The 13,854-nt window shown below is 39.7% G+C and overlaps 1 protein-coding gene across 9 annotated transcripts in view; it reads left to right on the top strand.

Moving 5' to 3' along the window:
* The window catches only part of myo16 (myosin XVI), a 269,807-nt gene that overhangs the window by 146,071 nt on the left and 109,882 nt on the right, over positions 1 to 13,854 (top strand). For all 9 annotated transcript variants that reach the window (XM_055214652.2, XM_055214651.2, XM_055214654.2 and 6 more), the window contains exons 9-11: positions 3,373 to 3,523; positions 4,173 to 4,323; positions 8,001 to 8,111. In XM_055214652.2, coding sequence (XP_055070627.2) covers positions 3,373 to 3,523; positions 4,173 to 4,323; positions 8,001 to 8,111 — 413 coding nt within the window. The remainder of the gene's footprint in view (positions 1 to 3,372; positions 3,524 to 4,172; positions 4,324 to 8,000; positions 8,112 to 13,854) is intronic.

The raw sequence follows: 13,854 nt of genomic DNA, 5'->3' as shown, positions 1-13,854 counted from the left end.
TACGCATCTAATACAGTGTGCAAGGTTTGCGTTCTGTTCGTAAACCTTTCTTTGCCAAAAAACTTGATGGTGTGTTTAACTAAAGAAAAGAAGTCATACTGTATACATCTTGGGATGGCATTAGGGTGAGTAAATTATGAGAGAATTTTCATATTTGGATGAATTCTTTTAAATAGTTTTTCCTCCCACCGTGGCTGTTAGCGTGGCACAGCAGAGACGTTTCTGACTTATTAAAATAAATCTGGAACCAGCCAAAAAAATATTTATTTAGGAAAAAATATGACATGTTGATGTAGATTAAACTAACCAACAGTTAATCTAATTCACCAACCTTAGAAATATACAAAAGTAAAACCTATACACAGTAAAACATAGTCTGGCTGCCGCCCTCCTACGCACTTCCGCTCAATTTCATTTTTCTTCAGTACTACGTCTGGGATTTCGGTCTTTTCTAGCGTTTCGAGAAATCAAATTTTTGTAGGACCAATCAGCAAACAGAGGGAGTGGCTGAAAACGATGATCTGCCATAGCCAATCGCTAACGTGTGGTCTAAGTAAAACATACACAGTATTGAAGAAATAATATTAAAGCTCCGGTATAGCAGATGCTTAGACATACTGTAGTGTCAAGTGCAAAAAGCTGGCACAAATCTTTCTAAACTCGCTTTATTTAAATGCAAGTTTTTTAGTTGAAGGTGTCAAATCAATTTGGAGAATGAGACACCGCTCTGTTGCTATACTGCTTCGTAAAATGCTTGTATATAAGACGTTACACGTGCCTGTTAAAGTGTCTTCATTTTTACATGCTGCAGACAGTTCAGCTGCGTATTTGTCATAACTTGCACTCTCCATCTGCAATACCTGCAAGACAGCTGAAGTAATAAAAGGATTGGTCAGATTATACATTTATTTTAAATGGCTTCTATTCTTAGAATTTTACAGTCTGGGAGTTGTTATTCAGGAAGTCAATCATTCATTTATGGAGTCAGCCAGGGAGTGAGTCAGTCAGTCAGTCAGTCATAGAATCAGTCAGTCAGGGAGTCTGTCAGTCAGCCAGTCTGTCAGTCAGTCAGTAATGGTGTCAGTCAGGGTGTCGGTCAGTCAGGGAGCCAGTCATGGACTCAGTAAGTCAGGGAGTCAGTCATGGAATCAGTCAGTCAATCAGTAATGGTGTCAGTCAGGGTGTCAGTCAGTCATGGAGTCAGTCAGGCACTCAGTCAGGGAGTCAATCAGCCAGCCAGTCGGCCAGCCAGCCAGCCAATGAGTCAGTCAGTCAGTCAGTCAGTCAGTCAGGGACTCAATCAGAGAGTCAGTCAGCCAGCCAGTCGGCCAGCCAATGAGTCAGTCAGTCAGCCAGCCAGCCAGTCAGTCAGTCAGTCAGTCAGTCAGTCAGTCAATCATTGAGTCAATCAATCAGTCAGTCAGGGAGTCAGCCATTCAGTCAGATAGTCAGTCAGTCAGGGAGTCAGTCAGTCAATCAGTCAGGGTGTCAGTCAGTTATGGAGTCAGTCAGTCATTCAGTCAGTCAGGGAGCCAGTCATGGACTCAGTCAGTCATTCATTCAGTCAGTGACTCAGTAATGGTGTCAGTCAATCATGGAGTCAGTCAGGGACTCAATCAGAGAGTCAGTCAGCCAGCCAGTCGGCCAGCCAGCCAATGAGTCAGTCAGTCAGTCAGTCAGGGAGCCAGGCATAAAATGAGTCAGTCAGGGAGTCAGTCAGTCAGTCAGTCAGTAATGGTGTCAGTCAGGGTGTCAGTCAGTCAGGAAGCCAGTCATGGACTCAGTAAGTCAGGGAGTCAGTCATGCAATCAGTCAGTCAGTCAATCAGTAATGGTGTCAGTTAGGGTGTCAGTCAGTCATGGAGTCAGCCAGGGAGTCAGTCAGGGACTCAGTCAGGGAGCCAGTCAGCCATTGAGTCAGTCAGTCAGTCAGCCAACCAGTCAGGGAGTCAGTCAGTCAGTAATCGTGTCAGTCAGGGTGTCAGTCAGTTATGAAGTCAGTCAGTCAGGGAGCCAGTCATGGACTCAGTTAGTCAGTCAGTCAGTCAGTCAGTCAGTGACTCAGTAATGGTGTCAGTCAATCATGGAGTCAGTCAGGCACTCAGTCAGGGAGTCAGTCAGCCATCCAGTCAGTCAGCCATCCAGTCAGTCAGTCAGTCAGTCAGTCAGTCAGTCAGTCAGTCATCATTGAGTCAGTCAGTCAGTCATTGAGTCAATCAGTCAGTCAGTCATTGAGTCAGTCAGTCAGTCAGTCAGTCAGGGAGTCAGCCATTCAGTCAGTCAGTCAGGGAGCCAGTCATAGACTCAGTCAGGGAATCAGTCAGTCAGTCAGTCAGTAATGGTGTCAGTCAGTTATTGAGTCAGTCAGTCAAGGAGTCAGTAATGGTGTCAGTCAATCATGGAGTCAGTCAGGGAGTCAGTCAGTCAGGAAGTCAGCAATTCAGTCAGCCAGGGAGTCAGTCTGTCAGTCAGTCAGTCAGGGAGTCATTCATTGAGTCAGTCAATCAATCATCATTGAGTCAGTCAGTCAGTCAGTCAGGGAGTCAGTCATTCATTAATGGAGTCTGTCAGGGAGTCAGTCAGTCAGGGAGTTAGTCAGTCTGTCAGTCAGGGAGTCAGTCATTTATTCATGGAGTCTGTCAGTTTTTTAGGGAGTCAGTCAGGGAGTCAATCAGGTAAACAGTCAGTCAGGTAGTTATTTTGGGAGTCAACCAGAGAGTCAGTCAGTCATTCATGGAGTCAGTCAGTCAGTCAAGAAGTCAGTCAGTCATTTTGGGAGTCTGCCACATGGCTTTCAGGAGCATTAGAGACAGCTGTGCTTCTCATAATCAATTCTCCACCTCTCCACATCTCCTCTTGTGAGCACTTCAGTCTCAAGCCCTTAAACTCAAATCAATAACTCATCCTAGCTCACCAGTTTAACTTAAGGACTTAAGGTTGCCTAGGACGAAACACAGTGCCAAAATAAATCCTTTCCATTTAGTCCCTTTAGAAGGATGTGTGTGCAAATGGGAGATGATTCTCACAGGCATTTCATTTTTAATAAAAATTCTGGCAACTCCTGCCCTCTTACTGCTCATTTCAATTGGAAAATTAACCACCTTTCTATTGACTGATCCATGCGCAGATGGATCTGTCTGCAGCAGGGCTCGGTGCCCATCACAGTACAAACACAACCACAAGCCAGTAGGGGGTGTGCGTGACAGAAGGAATAGACTGAAATGATTGGACCCTAGGGAAGATTTTGGTTAAGTGTACCCTACTAGTGATTTTTATAAATGTCACCTTCAGTCGCTAATAAGTGCGCCAGGTGCTCAGACAGTTTGAAGAAAAGCATGTACCTGACTTTGCCGTTTACCACCTGTGTTTGCAGACATAGCTGCAACAGAGCAAATTGCAGAGATGTTGCTGAGTGCCGAAGACTTCTGGATACAAAGACAAGCAGATCCCTCAGCCCTGCCTCCACTATCAGAAATTAGCTGCACAGATTCGAGTCAGGACAACAGCCCGCCTGTTAAAAAACTGTATGTACTGTACAGTATTTAAAGTCTTGTGTATAAAATGTTATGCATATTTATATTCATATGGCAGACCAGGTGGAACAAAAGGTATGAAAAATCAACACAGGCAACATCTGCTGATAAGACTTGAATGAATTTCCATGCTGATTCGTTTTGGTTTCATGCTGATCTGCTGGTGCCAAACCAGTGTAGCCATGCTGTTTAATAACAAAGGTTAGCTGGTGATGTTGGACGACCAGCATGGTCTTTTTTTAATCTTGTTGATCCAGCACATCAGCATCACAGGCTGGCAAAGAACAACCTGACTTCACAGACATCAGTACGTATTTTACGAGTTGGCTAATTCTTTAAAGATAATTGTACATAAATGATTATTGGAAAAAAACAAAACAATGATATAGCCATACCTAACCCAGCACTTAGACCCAACAATACAGGGGTGAGAGCTAATTGTACAAAAATGAATTTTCCATCATTCGTAAAATATGTACAAATCACCATGAGATTGTGTTGGAAAATCCATGCAACATATCACATATACTGTACTATGAAAGATGAACCATTTGACAGAGAAACATCCTTGATGGATTTCTTATATGATCTACTACCTATACCATATCTATAATGACCAAGAGTTTGATCAATTTTTTAGGGCCACTATGGCTCTACCCATCTCCAGGAGGGACAGTCTGTTGGAGAAGGAGGCCATGTTCAGGGACACTGGAGGAGCATTGATCAAACAAACTTCACTTGATAATGGACTGGATGGAGCATTTTCCAGTGCTGCAGGAAAGCTGGAGCAGGTCAGAGGACAGGTGGAATGTATGGGGAAAATGATATCTTAAGCATCAGTATTAAATGCTGAAGTGATAGGGAATTTGTATTTGATGAGAGTTGCATCAAAGATACTGAATATAACAAGACTGAGCATTGCTATTACTTCAGTATCTATACAGTAGGGGTGACTGAAGTCCAACCTTTCAGTTAAAAGAAACCAATCATCAATCAATAAAGACTGCCGATTCTCTGTAGGAGGGGCTCTGTACACGAGGCACTTGGCAACCTGTGTGCATGCGCAGTAGTTAAATCCAGTTTTGTATTCAAGACCAGCTCATTCAAGTCCGGGTCAAGACCGAGTCCACATAAAGTTGGGTCTGAGAAAAGACTTAAGGTCTGAGAAAAGACTTAAAGTCTGTGCTATTCATTTCTGATCTCACTCAATTCATGTTTTGTTAAAAATGTCAAAGTCACCCTCAGTTTAATGATTTTGAAATCCGCTCTATAATTTAGGTCCTAGAATATACACAGGTCCACTGTATTTAGTGTGACCTCTCTTAGCACTAAACACATCTTGAGCGTTTTTGAGCAAAATGAAGTAAAAATAATTAGAAATTAGGATTTAATTTTATTTAGGTTTAAGAGATCCTGCAGTTTCCTGCTATTGCTCAAGTGAAAGAGGAGTTTACCCTAAAAACTTGACACTGCAGTTTTTTTTATACAGTTTTTAATACTATATACACATTTCCTGTATTTTCTGGACCTATTCTATTAAAGATACAATTTGTATTTATGCGCCGAAAGATGGCGCCAGATCAAACAAAAACAATGATGTTGTTTACTGACGCTCTGAAGCAGCGTGGAATTATGGGATTTGTAGTCTTTAACTTTAGCCATCAATCAGACGAGAACGAGAAATCACGTTGATGGATAAGGTAATCAAGTCTTATAAATGTTGCGTTTGATGACATCGTTTATTTCACTATGTAAGTTTATATGTGATGTTCAAAACGAAATTGTTAGTCATATTGATATTATAGTATTAGTCCAAATTCGATGGTAAACACAGCTCAGAATTAAGTTTTCAACTTACAATCTACAATGATTTTTCACATAATGTATTGACAGTACAAATCTTATTGTGAAGTGTCTTAAAATGACCATTTATATTGCTGTACAATACCTTTTGATGTGCATATCGTCCGCGGAAAGATGCGCTGATTACAATCTACACACTAATGTTGTGATCAATATAATAGCATACGTTTTTTGAAGGGTTACGAATCAAAACAACTCACCCATCGCGTAAAACACAAGCAGGATCAGAATCTCGGTCTAGTTAAATCGTGAAGCTCTCTCCATCCAGATAATGCAACAACAAACTGATCCTCCCTCGTTTTGTTCCAAACTCTTCTTGGGTCGTTTGGTTGGCCCGTATGCTTACAGGAGCTGACACAACCAGCGGCAGACGGTACAGAGATATCCATAAGTCCATAAGCAAGCGCATAGTTCCGCATTTGTCCACAACACTGGCTGCGTCCGAAAACTCAAGGCAGTGAGGACTTGCCTCGCTGCCTCATGAGGAAAAGACTTCGGCCTCGGAGGCCTGAAGGCCGCTCAGAGAAAGGCTTTCCGACGCACTTCAAAGGCAGCGTGTTTGAAATATAAACAGAGAGCGCCTTTGTGATAACTAATCACATATTTGAAAACTACAATACTAATTTCTCGCTAGAAATGCAATTAAAATGCTTAAAAAGTGAAAATATACGTTTATTTTCACTACATTTTTGCTCCAGCCGCTTCCTTGGCCGCCATTTTATTTTTTCGAGCTCGACCACTGTTGTCATGTGGTTTACGTCAGTAAAGGCGGTGACAAAGGGTCACATGGATATTAACATCATTGACAGGAGACTGCACTGCCCCGTTTCAATGTTTTGAATGGAAATTTTCTCACGATTTACAAGTAGTTGAAAACATTACAGATATTGATAGTAATCAGCTGGACAAAATATATAACACTGGCCTAGTGGTTTTTGGAGATTTTACTGCAAATATCTTACAAATTGCACCTTTAAAGAGACTGAGAAACAATTTTATATGATCATCACTATAACATTGCAAAAACGACCAATCTAATTGTGGCATTTTGCACAATACTGTATATTTGAAAATTTAAATTAATAAATAAATGTTATTATGGTATTGTGTAAATGATTATCACCAACCACATAATAATTTCTCTTCAAGAATAAAATATAAATAATACACAAATATATGTAGACTTAAAAATATTACAATATTCTGCTCACTTGTTTATTGCTGGAATTATGCGTATTGCCACTCGGTGTTTTAGCGCCATCGTCTTATCATTTTGGGTAACAGAGGCTTATCTAATGCTTAAATCTCACTTCACAGGTGATTTTATTGCACTGCCATGAGGTAAAAGTCACAGTAGTGCAAAAACCTCCTCAGGTCTGACCCTCTGACCTCGCGCCAGTCTGATGCGCGCAAAGAAATCACCAATCACTGTTCCTGTGAATCTTACATCAGTTTAAAGAAACAGTAATATATATATATATATATATTTAAAAGGGACTCGTGTGGACTCGAGAATAAGTCACATTCCAAATTGTATTCGAGTACGAGTCGAGAACGAGTCAAAATGCTCATGAGTCCATGACAAGACCAAGACCATTAAAATATGGTTTCAAGACCGAGTACTACAACACTGGTTAAATCAACTTTGATAAAAGTTGTTTTTAAGAGTAATTTGAGCTTAGGCAGCAAACGTTATGGTACAGTAGATGTCAACTTTAATTGTTGGTCAGAAATATGTCGTTTAATTGTGCGATTTTAGAAATATCTGTCTTTCCCCATTGAAGTAGATATGACTTTAGTCTTGCATGAATGAAATAAATGCCCGGAGGCGTGGCAAATATGGCTGTCTAGTGACATGACTTCCCTAAAAATACTTTGGTGGCGTGCAGATATATGCATGATGCATTTTTATGTGAGGAAATGAGATATATACGCAAAAGTTGATGAAGTTAAATTAGTGTTTTTTTCTACACAGTGTTTACTCAAATTTAAATAAGATTTTGTTTCATCCCAATACTGAGAAGTCAAGAAAAATTCTTGACGATAACACATGCCGGCAACCGGAAGCGATCAACCCAGTTTTCCGGTTTGGTCATGTGATGTTTGACATATACCGACATCAGGTTAAAAAAATTGCCACTGGTTTGGGTCGCACTTGGGGCTAATGTTCTCAGGTTTGTCTTGGGTCGGGTTTTTATATAAAAAAAAAAACGATTTACGCACGTCGGGTTTGGGTAAAAAGTTATTGGGGTCATTTTGGGTCGGGTACATTTCTTTTACCCGAAAATACCTCTACAGTGCATCTCTAATATGCACTACTTTTACGGAGCTTTAATAATTGTCACTTTGGAGCTTGGCAGACTTGGTTGCTGTCAAATGTTGTATTGTGAATAACTGTTTCAGGAAAAACAGTTTTTTTACTCCACAAAAAGTAACAGCACGTTTGTAGGCAAACCACTTTGATTTTAACTTGAACTTTACCTTAAGGAAAGAGGGGAATGTTGTTGTCCCATCATCTTTAACAAACAACAGTATGCACATTTGAATAGAGTATGTACCGTATGACTACCATGGCTGATGAGGAATATTTTAATTTGTGTTTCAGGTCAAATTAATGCCTCCTGCCCCAAATGATGACCTCGCATCTCTCAGTGAGCTCACGGACAGCAGCCTGTTGTACGAGATGCAGAAACGCTTCGCCAATGACCAGATATATGTACGTAAATACAAATGAACTCTCATGCTGGGCTGTTGAATTGTTAGTGTGAATTGTTTACTATGTCATTTCCTATAATCCCACAATAAAAATAAAGTCTCAGTTAGGATCCCAACCCTCAGTATTAGAAAAGCCCTCTATTCTCTATCTTATCCTGCTCTGAGGGAGGTGATGCCGGATGCTGGCCTCAATCACACATGCTTTGGTTTTTCACCAAGCCATCCGGTCCACTGTGTGTTCAGGGGTCTGGTCTCACACACACACTGCTGCCGGCTCTCTTCTCTGTGGTCATGGAGATTGGCCAAGGCCCGTGTTTGTAGCTTGGCCAGGGTCTGGTGTCTGGATGGCAGCCCTCTAGGTCTCAATGAATTCAGGCCAAGATTGGAGGGGTGAAAAGATATTCTTTCATTGATTGCTTCTGTTTGTAATGTTACTTCATTAAGAATCACTAATTATAAATGCATTTACTTTATTTTTAATGTGTGCACTATTCAGTAAATTATTAAATAGGCTGACATATTTGAAAATTTTATCTTCAGTTAATGTAGCATCTCCAGTCTTGTCGTACTATATAGTAGAGTCATCTTATAAATCGTAGTGTGGTTAAAGGCAAAAATCCATCTTTGTGCTCATCTACTACCTGATGTGGAATGATTTGAGCAGACACGGCTGCATGCGGGCAGTAATGTCCGGTAGTTGATAACACACTGTGCTATTTCATGGCTGCAGCCAAATCCATGCGTAATGGCTGCCGCTGTTCCCACACTTTACAATGGAGCGTAATGAAGTCTTCCTGCTGGGGCCGATATGGACGGAGAGTTCAGAGATGTGGAGCCTTTTGTGTTACACTGTAATGGGGCCTAATGATGTCTGTCATTACTGCACTGATGGATAGAGACGCTGGTGGTTACTGATCATTTAGAGAGAAATGCTGGATGCGCACTTCAAAAGTGGGAAATGATACGTTTAGCTATCTGCTGTTTGAATAGACTTAGGATAAACGATTTGTTCGATGATTCAAGTTATTTCATCTAGTTAATTCATCTTTAAATGTAGACACTTGTCTATAAGAATGGAATAGAAATTTGCCATCTAATCTCACTTTTACATCTTATAGGAGATAGGCCAGACGTGTTTCATTGAGTCTTGACCTTGAAAGACTTCAGACTTAAATGTGTATTGTTTAGCTTTTAGAAGGATGTCTTGACAGAAATGCAATATAATATACATAACAATATTATCAGTGGTGTATAAAGACATTACTAAAGAATTGTATTTTTTAATTACCTTAGAATGAGACGTTTTTATCTTCACACACCGCGGATTCCCTTACATGGAAGTCGACATCATGTTTCTACAGTATCCCTAAACAGACAAACTGCTCTATAGACGGCTTCAGCAGTAACAACATAAACAAACGGCTTTCGTGGGAACACACATAACTTCCAGTAAACTCCGCTAAGAATCAATAACAACAACAACAAGTCCTTTTAGAGTAGTTTATTACTGATAACAAGCAAAATAAACAACAAGTATATGAAGAGTTTGGTTCCAAAATGCGATAAACGCTATTTTTGAAAAAAATGAGTTACTGCTAGCCTGACGTTGTCATACTCAATTCTAGTCAGAATTTGAGTCTGATACCGCTCCATTGAGCTATAATTATGAGGCGTGTCTCAACCGAAAAATGCCTCTGCACTCAATTGGATAGACCTACGACCAATCAGAGCAACGGAGTGTGTGACGTATGTTGAAATTACGTCTTTTGCAGCCTGACCGAACTGCTAGTTATTTCGCTACAATGACACTAACATTGTGATTATACTAAGTCTGGGTTAGCGAACGTACATCAACACCTACTATGTTTACAACATTTCGTTTATATCACAACATTAAGTATTTACTAAGTCATACAGTAAGACTATCTCTTACCATTAGGTGAACTTATCCACGACGATACCCATTACGTTCGCTTGAAAATATTGGAGCCTAGCATGTCCCTCCACTTATTCAGCAACCACGATTCCGGGCTTCCGAAAAGAAGCTGGCAACGACCGCTAATTATATCCATCTCGTCAGGCACGCCGAATTGCATCGCCGTGATACCAATTTCAGTTGCGACCAACTTTTGCCGAATCCCGTAGGAAGGATGGCAAAAACATCAACAAATGCTTTGCTCGCGTTTCTCTGTTCCTCTTTTAAAATCAATGCTCTGTCGATATCTTTTAGAACAGACTCAATGTCAGAATCCACACATCTGAATTCTACAGCGGCAGCCATTTCGTTAAACAGATTCAACACACGCGCTCTTTGGTGACGTGGTTCATTACGTTACTGTTGATCATCTGTCCATCATCTTATAAAGCCCGCCCTGACAATTTGATTGGTTCGACCAGCTTTGGGTCTAGCATAGTAGCTCCTCAACGCAGAAACCCCAGACCGACCTTCCTGTTCTCAAAATGTTGTGGGCAGGGCTAAGATCGGCTGGCACCCAGGCTAAGTTACTGCCAAAATTAGTATTAAATCAGGTCAGTAAATTCTTAATTTTACGCAAAATCCAATATCCGCAGTGTTATTCTGTCATCTTTTCTCCCTTTTTTCCCAAAACGCGATATGCGCCACTCCTGCTTTTCTACAGAACGCAATAAATCTGCTCCACGTATTACAGCGCACCATTCCACGCAATGTAAACAAACAATGGCGGCGTGTTGAGTACACGGAATCTTAGTTTTCCTCATCTACTTTGTACTTCGTGATCAACAAACAAACAAAAGCAAAATAATACTTTAATGGTATTGATAAACCTGTGATGGTTTTCTGTGACGGGAAAGATTATAAGTCATCAACATCCAATAACTTACGCAAGAGGCACTCGGGAGACGGTTGCTTGTTCTCCCGACAGCATCTGTGAAGTTTATGTGATTCTAACACATTGACCCCAGGGGATCTTATGAAAAACTTTCCATTATTTTACTCAAAGTCAACGAAAATCAAACAGGACCAAAACATTTGACACCGGATCGCTTTGAAAAATGTTAAGCGACAGTATCAAGTATAACCGCAGCAATGACAGTGATCTTAATATGACAAAGTAAGTGTTTTGATTAATGACATTAATGTTTATTTTTAATCAGTGTATACCACTAGTCAACTAAATGAATATATCATGGCAAAGATGAATGCACATTTTATTGAATAGATTTCTAGCATTTTGAAAAAAAACTTGTCATGGATTTATTGCATTTTGTGGAAAAAAATATTCGTTTTTATAATAAATCTTTGAAAATCAAGTTATGGATTTGAATCTTTTATGTTTTTATAACCCAAAGATGCTATGTGAGAGTTTGTAACAGAAAATGGTGGTTTTGATCTTGTCACTTTCTTGGTATAAGAAATTTGTCAAAATGGATTTATTGCGTTTTGGAACCAAATTCTTCATTTAATCTTAGTTCAAATCATAGCTAAAGCGTATCAAAAACTTTACTGAACTAACGTTACTGTGTAAAATGTGTACTATATAATGTATACAATCTTAACTACAGATCGGCTGCCAAACCTCCCATTAAATAGCGATAATCCATGATCATTGTCTCTTCTCGTCTTTAGGAAACCAAAACATTTGTTATTTTTCAACGAGGTATGTAGAAGAGTTTAGTTTAAGCAACTAATCAGACCATTAAACAAACAGAGACCGGAAGTAAAGTTCCACCCATATGCGTAAAAGCGACAACGCACTCGCGTTTTTCGCTACGTTGTCTCAGACGATGACATGTTTGTCCTGTGGTGGGTACCGTAGCTTCTCCATGCGTAAAATCTACAAACTGGTCCTTTAAAAGAATAGTTAATCCAAAAATTAAAAGTAATTTTAAATAGGACAGCATGTCGATAATGTTGAACATCATTGGTTTTTGTGTGTCTCGTGACAAGTTGTCATATGCGTATTTAATCACAAGACATGCAAGTACAGTACCAACGAGATGGCATAAAGTAGTAAGTAAGTAAATAAAGAGGAACTCATATTTGGGTGAACTGTTTCAAAGTCAGCTCAAATCCCTTATGATAATTGTTTTCTGTGTGCTGTAAGTATTAAACTTCACTCAATAAATAAATAAATAAATAAGGTGATCACAGATCAGATTAATTCACACAGAGTAGCGGTGGAAAGCACAACACACAATCAGAAAATTACTCGGCAAAGAACTACAGTTTTATGTAGATGGCATTAGAGAAGCAAAAGTTACAGATTGTATGATTTAATGTTACTTTGTCTTCAATATAATGTAGTAAAAAGTTAATCTATTATCCAGTTGTCTTCAACAAGACACTGACAAACTTGGTAACAGGGATTCATTTTCTCATTAACTCTTTCCCCTGCCAATGACGAGTTTTTACAGCAATCCATATTTCTGCTATAATCCACTAGAATTCGCTCTATAACTTTATCTCAAAATTTTTTATTTTTGAAGAAACCTACCCATATTTGACAGATGATAAAAAGAGAAAAAATGAAGATAGGATGAAACTTCTTTTTTTGAAAGCACTTTTGTGTGAAAAAAGCATAAAAAATTATGGCGCTGGCAACTTAAAAAAAAAGACTGGCGTGGAAAGAGTTAAACATGGTGTTCAGTATCTCATGCGGTCACATACTGCATATCTCGGTTTAGCATCATTACATGATTTTTAATGTGTTGTGTAGCAAACTGTGCTGCATCGAAAAAGTCTATGAATGGTCTATGAGGCTGTGACTAAAAGGGTTTTTTAAACTTGAGGCTGCCATTGAGAGCACACTAATGTCACACAACAGTAGCGTACAGCCCCTAGCCCTTTATTCCTAGTGGATGTTACTGTTGCATCGGTGATAACAGGGACACTTTCCATCATCAAGTCTGTAATTGAGGATTATCAGTGCTGTGACCAGAGGGGACATTTGGGCCTGGCCCAACAGTACAGATCTTTCTCCAGTTCATCCTTATGGGAGAGAAATAAGCTGCTGGCCTGTGCCAACCCCTCAGGGCACATGAGCTAAATTTTAAATGCAGGAGAAACAACATATTGTTGCGGTATAGTGCTTAAAGCAGTGGTTCTCAAACTTTTTCCGCATGCGGCCCCCTTGTGTACGGTGCATTCCTTCGCGCCCCCACTCAAAAAAAATGTATGAACCTGCTTCAGGGGAAATGTGACTGTAATAAGTGTACTGCTAATTATATCTGCTGATAAACTTCTTTTAACTACTGGCATGATGAATTCTGATCTACCGTATTTTTCAGTCTATAAGCCGCGCTTCTTTTTATAACTTAGCTGGTGCAGCGTCTTATAGTCAGGTGCGCCTTGTAAGTCAGTATGAATTAATTTTGACATTTATGATGGAAGAGACAACATTACCGTCTACAGCCGTGAGGGTCCACCATATGCTGCTTCTGTATTTATATAATTCAATGGATTCTGTAATGTTGAATGACGAGTATGCGAACTTCACATTAGTTGGCTCGTTTGGTTAATTTAGCCTATTCAACCTTCCAGGTCTGTTCTTCGGCTTGGATTTTTAAAAATAATTTTCTAAATAAACGCGACATATAGTCCACTGTGACTTATATATCGTCGCTGCCCGATGAAACTCACGCATGTCCAAAACATGTTACTTTTCAGGAAGTGAAATAAACACCGTATTTCAAAAGCAGTTGAATGTAACGTTGTCATACTTGGTACGGCATCTTTACATGTAACCATATTCTTGCCAGTGTAA

This window comes from Misgurnus anguillicaudatus, chromosome 17 (genome assembly GCF_027580225.2).
Source record: "Misgurnus anguillicaudatus chromosome 17, ASM2758022v2, whole genome shotgun sequence".
Taxonomy (NCBI): Eukaryota; Metazoa; Chordata; class Actinopteri; order Cypriniformes; family Cobitidae; genus Misgurnus; species Misgurnus anguillicaudatus.
This window is presented reverse-complemented; position numbering and strand designations above follow the sequence as displayed.